The 15,711-nt window shown below is 33.7% G+C and overlaps 2 protein-coding genes across 2 annotated transcripts; both read right to left on the minus strand.

Annotated features, from left to right (window-relative positions):
- Positions 1–168: 168 nt before the first annotated feature.
- LOC107862203 (beta-glucosidase 44) lies at positions 169–4,651 on the minus strand. The gene is made up of 11 exons (XM_016707692.2): positions 4,218–4,651; positions 4,077–4,135; positions 2,575–2,650; positions 2,408–2,479; positions 2,217–2,304; positions 1,871–2,123; positions 1,651–1,766; positions 1,100–1,317; positions 974–1,005; positions 773–875; positions 169–683 (listed from the first exon to the last, which is right to left on the minus strand). Exons 1-11 carry the CDS (start codon positions 4,462–4,464, stop codon positions 406–408), a joined length of 1,542 nt encoding a protein of 513 aa, XP_016563178.1. The 5' UTR covers positions 4,465–4,651; the 3' UTR covers positions 169–405.
- Positions 4,652–8,789: 4,138 nt separating this feature from the next.
- LOC107862204 (actin-interacting protein 1-2) lies at positions 8,790–15,104 on the minus strand. The gene is made up of 6 exons (XM_016707693.2): positions 14,567–15,104; positions 12,281–12,442; positions 11,529–11,715; positions 10,732–11,154; positions 9,787–10,194; positions 8,790–9,702 (listed from the first exon to the last, which is right to left on the minus strand). The coding sequence occupies exons 1-6, from the start codon at positions 14,956–14,958 to the stop codon at positions 9,445–9,447; spliced, it is 1,830 nt and encodes a 609-aa protein (XP_016563179.2). The 5' UTR covers positions 14,959–15,104; the 3' UTR covers positions 8,790–9,444.
- Positions 15,105–15,711: the final 607 nt, after the last annotated feature.

Genomic DNA, 15,711 nt, shown 5'->3' on the forward strand with positions numbered 1-15,711 from the left:
TTTCCTTATTTAAATTTTCAATAACACACATCTAAATATCAACACTGCAACACCAAAGGATGTGTAAAATATACATGTATTATACATCCTCCGGCTATTTAATTTTATTTTAAGAAATTGGAAGGACAACTGTTTATTCTTCTATATTATGCAAGTAGAATTCAAGAATTAGGATGAGCAATGCTAAAACTCTGTTATTCATTCCTTGATAGTACAGAAAAATGCAAGCATCAGAGACATAAAGAAGTGCCAAATTGCAGAAATAACAATTTTTTTATCGAACTCCTGTAACTGGAAAACCTAGTGCCTAACAAAAGAACTCAACTTATTTTGTGTTTTTTGGTACATTAAGGTACTCAACTTATGAGTATCAAGTTCTCTAAAATCGAAACAGACATATCTGCCTTAATGCTTGTGGAGCTTAATCAATTTCTTGAACCAATATGCTGACATCTTTGGGGTTCGTTTGAGGGTGTTGAAATCAACATAGACAATGCCGAATCTTGAAGTATAACCCAATCTCCATTCAAAGTTGTCGAGCAATGACCATGCGAAGTAGCCTATTACATTAGCTCCTTCATCTATTGTCTTCTTTAGTTCTTTCAAATAGCTTCTATAGTAGTCGATCCTTTTGGTGTCATATAAAGCTTTTGGGAGGGTAACGTTGCCAGCATAATCCATACCTGAAAATCATGACAGTTTTTTTTTCTTTTTATAAGTTGGTCTGTAAGACGCTGAGCAATAAACCTTACACTAGTTAAGCAGACCATACCATTTTCTGCTAGAATCACGGTAGGATTTCCATAGTGTTCTTTAACATAGTTGATAGCTTTATATAGACCCCATGGCACTATGTAGAGCCAATATGAGTGTGCCTGCAGGCATTTTTCAGCAACGATAATGTTAGCTCACAATTACGATATTAGTATGTTTCTACATTAAAAGACAAATGTTAACTTCATCATATACTTACCCTAGGACCAATTGGCACTCCATTGCGATCATCTACATCAGGACAACGAAAGAAATTAGATTCAGTAGTAATTTCATTATTGTACTAGGCCTAACTTATGAAGTGAAAATGGTAGTAGTATCTTACAAGCAAATCCAGCATTCCAGTCCTGCTGGTAGCCCAAGGGTTGTGGTGTGGTATAATGAGGATCATACATGTAGTAGGCAGTGTACTGGTTTATGCCCACATAATCAAATGATCCCTTCACCATCTTAACCTCTTCTTTAGTGAACTTGGGCAATCGTGTGCCCACAATATTTTGCATGTTTTTTGGGTACTCACCATATACAAGAGGATGCAAGAACCTGTACAACAAGCCCAAGGTAAAATTAGTATTTCAGGTTGTGCAGCTAAAGAGAAGGTTTTGGCAACGCCAAACTTCACACTGAGTTTACAGCTCATAGAAGATCAAATTTTGAACTTTTTTGAGATATGTAATATAACTAATGGTAAGAAGCAGTGCGGCTCCAATAATAGGTCAATGGTTTGGCAGAACAAGTGCTATAGGGACTATATTAATGTGTGTGAATCACAAGTATAAATCACAATGTCTAAATTCTGGATCTGCCACCGGTAAGAATCTACTGTTAGGATAGCAAGTACAACATGGCTGCATTACTTTGTGCGCAAGCTCTTACCATCCCAAATGGAAGTCTCTTGCTCTTTGAGCAGCATAGTTGTCTGCTTTTCCCCTTGATCGAGGTTCATACCACACAAAATCCAAGAGAATGCCAAACTTTCCTTTCTGCTTCGCCTGTTATTGAATTATACCAAATGAGGTCAAATACTGATTTCTGATCTCAAAAGCAAGGAAATATTTGGGCGCGGGGGGGGGGGGAGAGAGAGAGAACATATTACCTGATACTTTTCACGGTATCTTTGTGCTGCAGAAGCATGACACAAGATGAGATTGTGGGCAACAATATAAGGCTCAGTTGCAGAATCCCCTTCTGTACAATTTCCAAAAGGCTTTGAGCATCTTGCAGGTGCAAAGAATCCATTATCATATCCTAAAGCAGCAATCACTCTTGGCTCATTAAATGAGAACCAGTTCTTCACTCTGTCCCCGAACGTCTTAAAACAAAACTCTGCATAATCAGCAAAATCTTTCCTGCAAATTTGAGCAGCAAAAGCCATATCAAAATAAAGAAGCACATAGAAAAAAGATTCTTCATTAGACAAGGTCAAGAAGTGATGTGCTTACACAACTTCACGGCCCAACCATCCTTTGTACCTATCTTGAAGCGCTTGTGGTAAATCGTAGTGATTAAGATTAGCATATGGAGTGATACCTGTAAAAGTTTGTTTAAAGTTTAGTAAAGCACTTAACTACCATTTCCAAAACAACAACAATCATTAAGGCCATGCATTAATAACGAACAAAAGAAAAGTTACCTCTTTTCAGCATATAATCGATCAACCTGTTATAATAAGCAACTCCCTTCTGGTTCACTTTACCAGTTCCATCTAGGTTAAAAATTCATACACAAGTTTAAATTGTCATTCATTATTGCAATGGCAAAGATCAAACTTGAGAGTCGACAATAAAGAAGTAAAATTACTTGGGAAGATCCTTGACCACGAAATTGAGAAGCGATAAGCTTCAAAGTTGAGATTCGCCATCAGATCAATATCCTCCTGTATCCATTAAAGTATCATGATGTTCCATGAGGTTATTAATTTAGACAGCAGAATCAAAGGATCACCTTATACATTAAAATGCCATCTCTAAGTGTTCAGTGGTACACTTACAATTACATATTGTAACTAAATAACATGACTTTTGAAGTCATTCAGCAAATAATTTTGGATATATCCTTGAAAAAGACATTCGAATTCCACATTACTGGAAATATTCATTCAACATGGTTCAACGTTCTATGCTTGAACTTCAGTCTTATATATGTATAATATATTCACTAATTTCAATTTTATGAAGACCTTTAACTTACATGTAAATAATTTTTTACACAACCACATCATCCAAAATAGATCATCGTGTAAAGTTTTTTTTTTTTTACAGTGTTGGTGTATATAAGTTAAAATCTCAGTAAGGCTACACTCCAACTAGATTTGTGAATTGTGACAAATGAGCCCCATCAAATTCCATAGAAAATGAAAAAAATAATTTTAATATTTGTGTAGAGGACCGATAAGTTTTTCCCTCCCTGTCTGCAAAACAGTGATTGAACATGACAACAATTCTTGAAAACTAGTAATACACCAACAAGTATATTTTTTTTATGAGTAAAAGAATATTCTCTGTTTCACGAGAAAAAGACTTTAGACACGTTTAATTGTCAGTTATCATAACTTTAGTGACAAAGAAAAACACAATGTCACTAATAATCAACTCTGTTTAAAGATATACTAATTTCCTCATAAGTACAAAGAAAAAGAAACAACCAACAAATCTCATTTTCAATAATAGCAAAACGAAAAACAAATACTAACAATATTTACTGTCGGTAATCACATATTCAGAAAGAAAAACAATCAGAAAATAGGGTGTGATTGGTGAGGAGGAAAATATCTTCAGCAAAATATTTTCAATTTTCAGTTCGTAAGAATAATTTAAAAAACAAGTTTATTTCATAATAAAATTTCTACTACACTTCAGAAGTAATGGGTTCACATGAACCAGCTATTATAATGGTGGATCCGCCCCAGCGGCAGAGATTCGATCCCAAGATGGGACACATGGAAGTTATGCCTAAAGCCAGAGCACCCAGATATGCTTTTGTTCTCTGGGTGTTTTTTTATATATTTTACCATTTTTTTCACTGTTTCTTGTATAATTATATCTTTTCTACGTCGAATTTAGTGGACATGGGTCCGCCCCTGTCACCCTCGTAACTACTATCCTCACCACCCGTCCTACACCCCCATCCCATGTATTTTTCGCCTAAATTATCTATAAATGATCGTAATATTTTCCGCATACTTACCAAACACAACAAAATAAATAAGAAAACAGCTTATTTCCAGGAAAACATTTTCCTTCTTACCAAACACACCTCTAGACTAAAACAGAGTCTACAACATACGAACTTAGTATACTAACCTTGTATCGATGGTATTGATCGACAGAGATTTCTCCATTGGCATTGTTTGGTACAACTCCTGTTTTCAATTCCATCATTAAATTTAATCAAAATCATAAAACATGCAATACAATAATCAAACATTAAGTATTTATTAGTACCAGATTGTTTAATAAAAGTGTCCCAAATACTAGGTCCACGGCCTTCAGTGCTAGCAGCACCTTCAACTTGGTACGCTGATGTTGCTGTACCAAATATAAATCCCTTGGGAAAACTGTCTCTACTCAAACCTCCGGTGTCCAATTTGAACTTTTCCGGCGACACGTCATCATTATCAGATGAGTGTACTGTGAGTACAGTAGCTAAAATTAGCAGCGGCAAAATTAGCCATGGATGACTAGCTTTCATTTTTACTAAGTTAATTTGATTAACTTAGTAGTAGAGAGGTCGAGTAGAATGTTAAGTAGATGGGGGCAAGGCAAAGCTATTTATAGAACAAAAATACTCCTCCGATTCAAATTACTTGCGCCATTTCTAAAAATAAATATCTCAAGAATATGTGTAATATACTCTCTCCGTCTGTTGATTTTTGTTCAATATATTAAAAAATAAATTAAATATTTAATTATACTTATTCAATTTAAAAAAGTTAATAATTACTATTAAATATTAGGAGTATTTATTATTCATCATTTAATTTATTTTTTTAAGCATTAAATTTATTATATTTTAAAAATGATAAAATTATTCTTATTATTTATTATTTATGTCAACCCAAACAATGGACAAGTAAAAGTAAAAATATGCTAATAGGGTACTAAAATTCTCCAGTTATTTGTACTTTAAAAGTTCAACACAAAATTCATTATGTTTCTTATTTATCTTTAATAGTAATTATTTTTGAAAATTATAAATACTTTACTTAGAATAAATGCATAAATAAATAAAGTAAATAAGAAAGAAAAATTATATTTAAAAATATAAATAAAATAAAATAATCAAAATCTCTTCTGTTTAAACAGCGGAGGAGAGAGCAGTATAATAGAGTCAGTCTCATGCCTATCTTTTTCTCCACAAAAGTTTATTACGCATCAGTTTTATCTTTTTATATTACTAGTCAAGTGTACGTACATTGCACTGTACTTCTTATCGAGCTGTCAATCAATATAAAATATATTAAAAAAAAATTATTAAAAAATAACAATTGACTTTAAAGATGAAGAATGTCAATCGATATAAAGTATAAAAAAGAAAAATAATTTATTAAAAAATAACAATTGACTTTAAAGATGAAGGATAGTCACGTAAATAAAAAATTAGTATTTTCCAACGTCACACAATGGATAATAATAACAAAAATAACAAATAGTATTAGATAAGAAACTACAGTAAAATAACATGATTAAACCTAATATTTACACAAAATCACTCAAAGCACAAGTATTCATCTACCAGATGTAAATTACAACAAAATAATATCATAATCAAGATATCACGATAATACAATTAAACCTAACTTTTACACAAGAATTTCTCGAATTTCGGTTGAACCGTTCATCTACCACTGTATTAGGTAGAAAAAACCTAATAGAACAAAAACTACAATAATTGAGATATTATAATAATATAATCAAACCTAAACTTTTACATAAAAAATTTCTCAAAATCAAATCAAACATTCTTCGGCAATATAAACTTGAACAGAATAGAAATTACAACAAAAGAAATGTGATAATTGAGATATTAGAACTATATGATTAAACATAACCTTTACATAAAAATTCATGAAAGTCCGACCGAACACTCATTTATCTACAATATAGACTCAAAATTGATGAAACTACTCATTCTTCTATAATATAGACTCAAACTGGTGAAGCTATTATACACCGCACCTTCAAAGCTTATTGAGTAGAATTGTAAAAACTCTCTTTCTCTTATATATATAAAGTAAAATTCTAATAGATTTAGAAGTGTTAAATATTATGATTTCTTATCTAGATCCAATAAGAATTTTTTTTAATGTTTAGGTATAGTTAAAAAAAATTTATCCGAAGAATATAAAAATATTATGATTGATCAAAAAGTTAAAAGGAGAATCTCCTTAAAAATAAATCATCCGTATTCTTTTTCAATTTTATTAGCCTTAAATTGGTCTTTATTATATATTAATTAATGGACTTCAACTTTAAAAAAAGAAAAAAATTATTAATTAATGGACGTTACCCTCTTAAAAGGAATAACAGAGAAATGTTATAGGCTTCCTAGCTATTGTATTGCTTTTTTTTTTTTTTTTTTTTTTTTTTTTTTTTCTTTTTTTTAAAAATTAATTATTTTAAAAATTTTTCTCTTTTTAAAAACCTATTTTTACCTTTCCCCCCCCCCCCCTTCTTTTTTTATGTGTAGTTTTATTTTTGTATCAAAAATAATTAAATAATAATAAATGACAATTTTATCTATTGCAGAAATTTTTAATGAAGGCAAAAAATTCAAATCACTTTTCTATGGGTCTTCGTACTTTTAATATATTATAGATTATAAATATAGATTATTGGAAAAATGTGGGTAGGTAGTAGCTAAGTAAATATTAAACCTAAATTTTGAGATTTTGGTTACGAGTTAAGACTTCCCAATTTCTTGATCTCCTATCCATTGATTTCCCCTGTATATTGGGTTAGAAATTATTGCATCTTCTAAGTTTTAAAAAGCTGTTACATGTTTTGGAGGTGATAACAAATAGGAATATTAATATGTAATACTTTAATGAATCTAATTTATAGAAAGTTAAGATTTAATCCTCAAGCAGAAGTATTAGCCTTGCAAGCTATCAACCATATATATGCACACTTTTATAATAAACTCAAACATCCAATTAAAACTCGAATAAAACATAATCATCATAAGCACATAAGACAACAAGAAAATAAAGAATAATCAGAAAGAGACTCATTACCAATTAAAGAATAATCCTCAAAATAGAAAATAATGAACAATGGAAAATGAAGGACCAATCCTATCACGCGGCTGGAAGTAGCTTTTACTTTCTTAAAAAAATATTAAAAAGATACATCTCAATTATATTAATTAAATGATTCACATGTCACAAGAATCTAAAGAATTTATCAATAATTAACAGATCAAAATTACTATTCCCAATTGGAAAAATTACGACAAAATTTCCATCTGATAAACACAAATATTTCTTGAGAAGTTTACCAAATTTTATGATGTATGAATTCTTATTCTTCCTATTTTTATTTTTTTTTAATTTTTTGGACCAATGTTCAATATGCTCCACGGATAAATAGTCTTCACTCAATGATGAATATGTACAAACCATCTGCACAGTTGAGGAACGATTATGAATTCACATAAATTCAAATAATTTTTATCCATAATATCTATAAATATTTAATTATAAATCTAATCATTACTGTAATATTTATTTAAAATTATTATACAGATCATAAATTTAAGTAATGGATGCATTTGTGTCGGTCACTAACACTTTTAAACTTTTTGAGCTGTGCGTACGAACGTATCAAGTTGAGAAGAAAAAAACAAGGTGATAAATAACAAATAAGTCAGCTAGAAGGACTCCTTTGTTGACCTAAAATGGAACAAATTGCTTGAATGATTGGTAACAAACAAGAGAGAGAAATTTGTGTTGATAAGTAGGGTAAAAGAAGGTGTATTGGTCCATGGTCCCTAGTTTTTATTGGTTCACTACATCATTATCTTGCACCTTAGATATACCCTTTAGATATTTTATCTTGGAATTATGATGAGGATTGTAGTAAGTAATTCAACTAAATGAGTTATATAAGGGGAAAGAATTCACAATTCGGCACCTTTTCGCTCATATAATTGGAAAATGGAGTTTGAAATTTTACTTATTATCGTACTTATTTTGTATTATAGAGTCAAAAGTGGCAAAGAATGCTATTTCTATCATAGATATAAAGTAAATACACCACAGAAAAGTATATAATTAAGAGAGGCTGATATACTGTTTATCTTTAAACTGACATAGAAATGAACTAAATGGATTTTCTATTTGTAGAAGCAGCTTGCAAAGCTATTTATGAATTGCTTATAGTAAGCTACAGTCAAATTTTCCTATAGTGACAATGTTTGTCTGAAAACTTTATGTCTATATATGTATACTGACATTTGAAGTTAAAGAGCTCATTTAGCTGTTATATACAAAAGTATGCACAACTAGAAATAGCATGAATATAAAAAAAGGCAAACATAAGTAACTTTGAAACAACTGATGTGCACCATTTAAGTACATTTTTTTTTTCTTTTAAATAAGATATTTGTACTTGGAGGATGGTCCTAGATTCAAATTAGATATAACAGAAAGGACTCTTTTTGGGGCCGTTACTGGGCACGCCTGCTGAAAAACAGGCCATTCCTTACGCTGGTCTATCTTCACAACCCCAGCATGCTATTTGTGAAGGCCAGGGGCACGTGAAGTACCACGTTTGCTTTTTAGCCTAATACGGTCAATCACACTGATCTCACCATCTTGGGCTACTAAATTTAATTTCTGACATCTTCAGGAAAAAAATTCTTTATTTTTAGAAAACAAGTCTGTAGGATAGACTATATTTGAATAGTTTTTTTTTTTTTTTTTTTAAATAATAATAAAAAAATCGATGATCCATCTTTAATAAGATGGGAACGAAGAGTAACCATATCCTGGACGTAGAGGATTTAGACGCAAATGGATACAAAATAACAGAATTCATTAAATAGCAGTGGCAGTGTTGGCAGAACGATGTTCATTTCCCGTGAAAAAGTAGCACAATAAAAGGGCAACATAACTGAAAAGACGTCACAACTTACAAATAAGACCAAAAAACTGTAAATCCCTATAGAAAGCCAGAGCAATAGGATCACACTAGCATCATCGTCGCACCAAAACTTGGAATTGTGCCCGAAAACCTATACTTGGAATGACAAATTATATATAAAAAATCAATGCATACATATACAAAAATAAGAAGCAAAACCATAATTTAACCATAATGGCTGGCCAAAGGGTCATGGGATGCACCAGGACAAAAGACCACAACACCCAACTTCACTGCATGTGACGCTTTCCATGGTCGAAAACAATCCAACTTGAACTTTCTGATTTTTTTGCCCCATCTATGAGAAAATAAGAGTACCCTTTTTGGGTATAGGGAAGTGATGATTCTAGGGAAAAAATCTTAACTCAGTGGGGTTCTTTGTTACCATGATTACAACTAGTGGCACCACTCATAGAGCAATCCCGAGTTGACACCAACCAACATTTCAATGCTCAAACTGCAACCTAATGTGAAAATATGAACTCAATTGCTTATCACCAACTCTTGTCAACTCAAAACATCTCAATTACTGTGGAGTGATTCCCCATACACGAACACAAGCATCCTCGCCAGAACTCACTATACTGTGTTCATCAGTAAAAGACAATCCATATACCCCACCCAAATGAGCTCCTTTGATTGTGATTCGATTAGACGCTGGCTTGCTGATGTCATATATGATAACACACGTGTCTAGAGATCCAGTAGCTACCATGGTGTTATCAGGTGACCAAGCCAGGCAATTTATTCGGGCAGTGTGGTATAACATATTCTTAAGTTTCACCTTTAAAACATAATTTTTTGTTAGTAACAGCATGTATGATGTATCAAATAAATAGACTACACAAGTAAAAATGATGATTATTACCTCGCGAGATGCACGATCCCAGACAACAGCTTCTCGGTTCACATCTGCTGATGCAAACATGGAAACATCTGGAGAGTACCGAATAACAGTAATAGCTCCCCTGTGTTTTTCAAGGACACCCTCTTCATTCAGAGTATCACCCGAGATCGAATACAAATGCAGTTTACCATCCTCACCACCCACTATAGCTTCAGTTCCATCAGGTGAAATAGCAGATGCTGTCACAGTAAATCCAAGGCTTATGGTTGACAGCACTTTTGTACCATTGAGAAGAATAACTCCAGTTTCAATAGAAACTAAAGTCACTTCAGGAGAATTAAGGGCAAGGCTCAAGTCCTTAGGTTGGTTGCCAACATCTATAGAATTTGCATCTCCGCATTGATCTCCAAGCAGAGATATTCTCCAGATCTAAGTTCGATCAAGAAGCAAAAAAATTGTCTTTAAGTATCATCTTTTTAGCCCAAAGAAATGAGAAGGAACATAGAAAAGCAGGTAGAGTTGGAATAAAACAGGAAAAGTACTTAGAAATGCCATAACATAGGTAATTACTGGACAAGAATAACTATCAATGAGATATCATCTAATCATATTATTGCCACTGGTAAAATTGGTGCAACCTATGGTCCTATGTAAATGGTAAATAGTTCTTCTGTTAGATAACTCCCATTCCAGTAGTAAATGGATAAATAGCTGATTTTAAAAGAGTGACTGCCATCTGTATTCTTTCTTTCTTCTCAGAAATATCAAGGGACATTCCTTGGTTAAAATTCTAAAGCTGGCTTTACAAGAATAGAGCCCTGAGCTAGTACTTCCTTTTAAAAATAATTTCAAACTGTATAAGACGGAACCATAGAGCATTGGTCAGATCCCTCACTTCAGAGACCTTTTTCTATTCTCAAAAAATGTAAATATCAAAACTCACCTACTAATATATTATATACTCACCTTATTGTCAAATGCACATGACACGATTTCTCCTTCCACGACTTCAAAGCATTTGATTTGAGAATTCACCTTCCTCTCTAATTTTCCGCTATATCCAATGCCTTGAATCCATTTAACAATCAAACCATCATAACTGCTAGACAATATGATTTTCGGGTCACTTTTGAGGACAGCTAAGGAATTAACATTTTTCATGTGTCCAGAAAATGACACGGGGGATTTTTCCAAATCACTTGCTGAGAAAATGGAAATAGTTCCTCCAAGAGAAACAGTAACAAGATGGTCATTTTGCCAGAGACAGCCAACTAGCATGTCCTCAACTCCACCTGAACCAGGGGAAGACAATGTTTTCTTCAATTTCCCTTTTCCATCATCAGATATGTCCCATACTTTTGCCGACTTGTCAGCAGAGACTGTGAGCACCTGAAACAAATGAAACATCAGATAATGTAGGTATACTCAGAACAGGAAAGATTGACAGTGCATATTGGAGTAGACTAACAAGCTACAGTTTTACATTTTCATCCAAGCTGGTTCTTTCAGCAACTTTGATGAAAAAGATCCTATGGAATTAGTAGAACGGTATAATGTATTTTCAACCAGATAAAGCTAGCCAGAAAAATGGTACATTATGTACTGCTAGCCAATAACTTCAGTGTTTCTTGGCATATAAAAGTTGCATAACACTCTTAAGAGAATAAATTACCATTTTTTTTATTTTTAATTACTAAACAGTGAAATCCAGCACAACAGGGAAAATAAATTAAGATGAACTAGCATGGACATCCAACAATCACCTGCTTACTATCAGGACTCCAACAAACAGCATATATACTTCCTTTATGAGCATCCTCAGACGACAGCTCTCCAATTATATCTCCTGTTTTGGCATCATAGATAATACCCTTCTTGTCAGAGCTTACACTGATAAGCTTGCTACCATCTGGAGAGAACCTCAAACAATTAACAAAATTTGAATGTTCCCTGCAGGTCCATGGTAAAATCGCACTTTAATCACAACCATTCCAAACGTGTTATCTAAGACGCAATCATATTCATGTTATATTTAATGGACAGATGGACTGTTCTAAGAACGTATCAGAAGTCGCTGAACTCGGGCCCGAACTGTAACCACCGTTTTCTATTTCCTTGAAAAGCTAAGCATTGACCTTATTTCCAGAAGGCAGTTTACAAGGGATGGTAAAAGGTGGATAAAAGGGTGTTACTACATGCATGAATCAAGTTCGAATAATCTCCACTACAAACATGACTATGTATACCAAAATGAATCCTCAGAGGTCCTCCTCCTACCATTGAAAAGTGCTTTACTTTCAGATAAAGACAAGTCCTAATGTTCTTTCGACATTGTCAATTTTCTCTATCAAGGTTACTGTTTTATTGACTACTCTTTAGTTATCAATTTCTTTTTTCTCTCTGGTCACTTGCACAAACATTTTGGAGGAAAAAAATAACAATATAATGATATTGATACTAAAAAGAGAATAGGGGACACTTTTTGTAATTCGACATAACAGAATGGATAAGGAACCTGTGAGACAGCTTGAATTTAAATGGGGGTCCTTCATAAAAGTTCACCAGAAAGTCTTCTCCGCATGTGGCTATGCGAAATGGTCTAGTGGGCTTAAAAGCACAACTCAAAACTCTCCTCGAATGGCCATCAAATTCACCCACATTTGTTCCCGAGTCCCACCTGCCCAAGATAGTTCATCAAACAAGGATACTGAATATGCACAGATAAAAATCTTAGGAAATGCAATACAAATAGGGCACTTAAGAAATGTGCTCAAATGCATTCTAGACTAGAATGAAATGACGAAGCAAATATACAAATTCCTTCTCTACGAAGTTAGCTAACACATTTTTAGTTTTGCAGATGGTTATTTCTTCATTTTGAACTTCACATTATGCCCTAGCTTCCCGCCTCAAACTACAGACGTGGTCTTAAATGCTACAGCAAATGAAATTAGCAAAATACAAGAACAACAACATACCCAGTATATTCCCATGAAACGGGGCCTAGGGAGGGTAAGTGTACGCAGTCCATACCACTACCTCAGAGGTGAGATAAAGAGGTTGTTTCCGGTAGAACCCCAGCTCAAAACAAAACCTTCTAGAAAAATAGTAAATAGTAAAGGGAACAAGAAACAATAGGTATTGACACACCAAATAATAACATAAACAAGACAATCACTAAGTAACACGACAAACGATAACACACTCTGAAACAAGACTAGCACTGTGGCCACTAGCACAGATAACAAAAAAATTAGCAAACATAATGACATAGATTCTCATTTAATTTGTGTCATGTTGTTTGACCTTCTCAATTAAATGGCATAATTATAATCAACTAAAAAGTCAAATTACATGGAATAATATACGAGCTTGATGTGAAATCTATGTGAATTTTCACATCTTCCAGCTATTGTCATTTTAGTATCTCCCATAACCACAAAATAAAAAGCCGTTTTTCAGATAAGGAGATTCAATGTAGAGCCCTTTCAAACTTTCTTCTCTTAGTTCTCCATGCTAGTCAACATCGTCTAATGTTAGGTAAGGAGACAACTTTAACAAAAAAAAAAGTTGCTTTAACAAAATTAAAAATAAGAGCTTCAGGATCAACAGCCCATTAGTAATATCAAATACAGCTAACAGTAAAGTCATTTGCTTTTGGGGCAGCACTTGCAGTGAAATATATTACACAGATTGAACAACTGTGCCCTGACGGTTTTTTAGTATTTAGAAGTCTTGAAAGGTAAGGTTTCTGTTTTTAAAATGTTTCTAATTCAGATTTTCCATGGGGAGATACAACAAGTTTTGAGAAAGCATTAGATTAAGAATGGCAAAACAAACTTATTAAAATAAGAAGAGAATATGGAAGTATGTCAACTGCTCTCCAAGAAATCTGAAGTTAAATGATAGAAATGTCCATCAAAAGATGCTAACTAGATTTCCATCAATTCGGAAGAAGGTGATTTCTTCACAATACATATTTATAGTTGATGACATTAAACGGGCAGCCCGGTGCACGAAACATCCTGTGTTCATGCAGAGTATGGGGAAAGGCCGCAAGTCCAAGGGCATGCGTAATGTAGGCAGATCAGCCACAAGCATCAGTGCTGGATCCCACAGCTCTAACATGTGACCTATATAGGTCACGTGGACATAATTTTGATGTAACCCTAAGGCTTCCAGTGATAAAAAATTCCAAGCATGTTATATTTCTTGGTTAAGAAGGATGCACGCACAATGTTTAGAAATTAGACATATAATGGGCAAGGGAATCCTGGGTCACAAAGCATCCCACATTTACGCAAGGTTTGGGGAAGGACTGCACCCTAAAGAGTGAGATGTAGACAGCCTAACATGCTACATATATGTCAAATGAGTAGGTGGAAATCACATTTTCGATCCAAATCCACCTAGAATATGTAGCAATCAGCAAGAAAACAATCTTGGACTTTTAAAGTCAATTTAAAGTAGAAATTCAAGCCAAAGCATGACGAAGTATTATATTTTGGCAGGAAAGAAAAAACAATGTTAGCTCTTTCAGATGATCCAATGTGAGCTTCAGAAAGCATATCACATGCCCAAATAATCAATCAGCTACCATAAATCCTCAAAATACATTCATTAGGACTTGTCCTACGCATTAATAGCGAGAATCCATTTCAAAATACTCGTCACATTTCACTTCTCCAAAGCCAATATGTACTAATTTTCAAAGCTAAAGTCAATCATATTAATTCGATAAAAAAGCAGTAAAAAAAAAATACAAACAGAAAGAAAGGAAAACGAAAAGGGAAAAACTGACATGAAGGCACGAACAAGAGATTTGCCCTTGCCATCACCAGAAGCAACAATACGCATACCATCAGGAGACCATTGAAGATCATCGATCCGACCAGATAAAACCCGAAACTCTTTCTTAAGAACAAAATCATTGTGGGTCCCCCAGATCCGAACCGTACCTGAAACATCAGCAGAAGCGATCCACTCACCATTAGGTGAATACCTAGCAACCGTAGCTTGATAAGCATGTTCTCCATAAACAGCAACATGGAGAGGGCGATCAAGGTACCGAATAATAACGGATCGTCCGTTACAATAAAGAATTGAATTGGATTTCGGGTCACCCGAAATGAGAATGCCCCGACCTCGTTCAGTTGAAGGTATACATGCGTAAGTTTCTTTGAGCTCAGCCATGGAGATTGGGAATTAATGGGGGAAAAGGGGAAAATGATGATGGAAAATGGGGGAAACTAATTTCGGCTTTTCATTTTTGGTACTGTATTATTATTACGTGAACGTGCCAGCACGTTGTTACTGAATGACACGTGTTGTGTTGTTATTGGGTATGTTCTTTTCTTTTTTTGAACAATTATTGTTACAGTTACTTACTTTCTTTTTTTTTTGGGTGTCTTAAAATAGTGAAAGAGGTGAAAAAGACACTAAAAAATAGCGAAAGAGATTATAGTGGAAGAGGTGAGAGGACCTTGGAGTCATTCATTACTTTAGAATTGTTGTACGTAGGGTAGAGGTAGGTCGGAAAAAGTTAGAGGCGGTGATTAGATAAGATATGACACAACTTCAACTTATCAAAGTAATGATCCTGGATAAGAAAAAATGATGGTTAAAAGTGAAAAAGGTACGCTGAAATTTCGTATGAGTTACAATGCCTAGAGCGAACGATTATGTTAAAAGCCAAAAGCCCAATCAACACATGCTATGGCTTGTTGAGTTCGATTTCATTTGCAAATTAAGGTTTTCTTGTTTGTAGATTTGGAATATTACACGATGAACTAGGTCCCAAATGTGTGTCTCTGTAACAATCACTGAAATACAACACGATGAGCTACGTTAGTATGCGCAACGATGACAAGCTCAATTCATCATTGATGTCTGTGGCATTGCTAATTCTTCTTTTTATTGATTTAAGGCCAAATCCATCGGCGGCCT

The sequence above is a fragment of the Capsicum annuum genome, chromosome 3 (genome assembly GCF_002878395.1).
Source record: "Capsicum annuum cultivar UCD-10X-F1 chromosome 3, UCD10Xv1.1, whole genome shotgun sequence".
In the NCBI taxonomy this organism is placed as follows: Eukaryota; Viridiplantae; Streptophyta; class Magnoliopsida; order Solanales; family Solanaceae; genus Capsicum; species Capsicum annuum.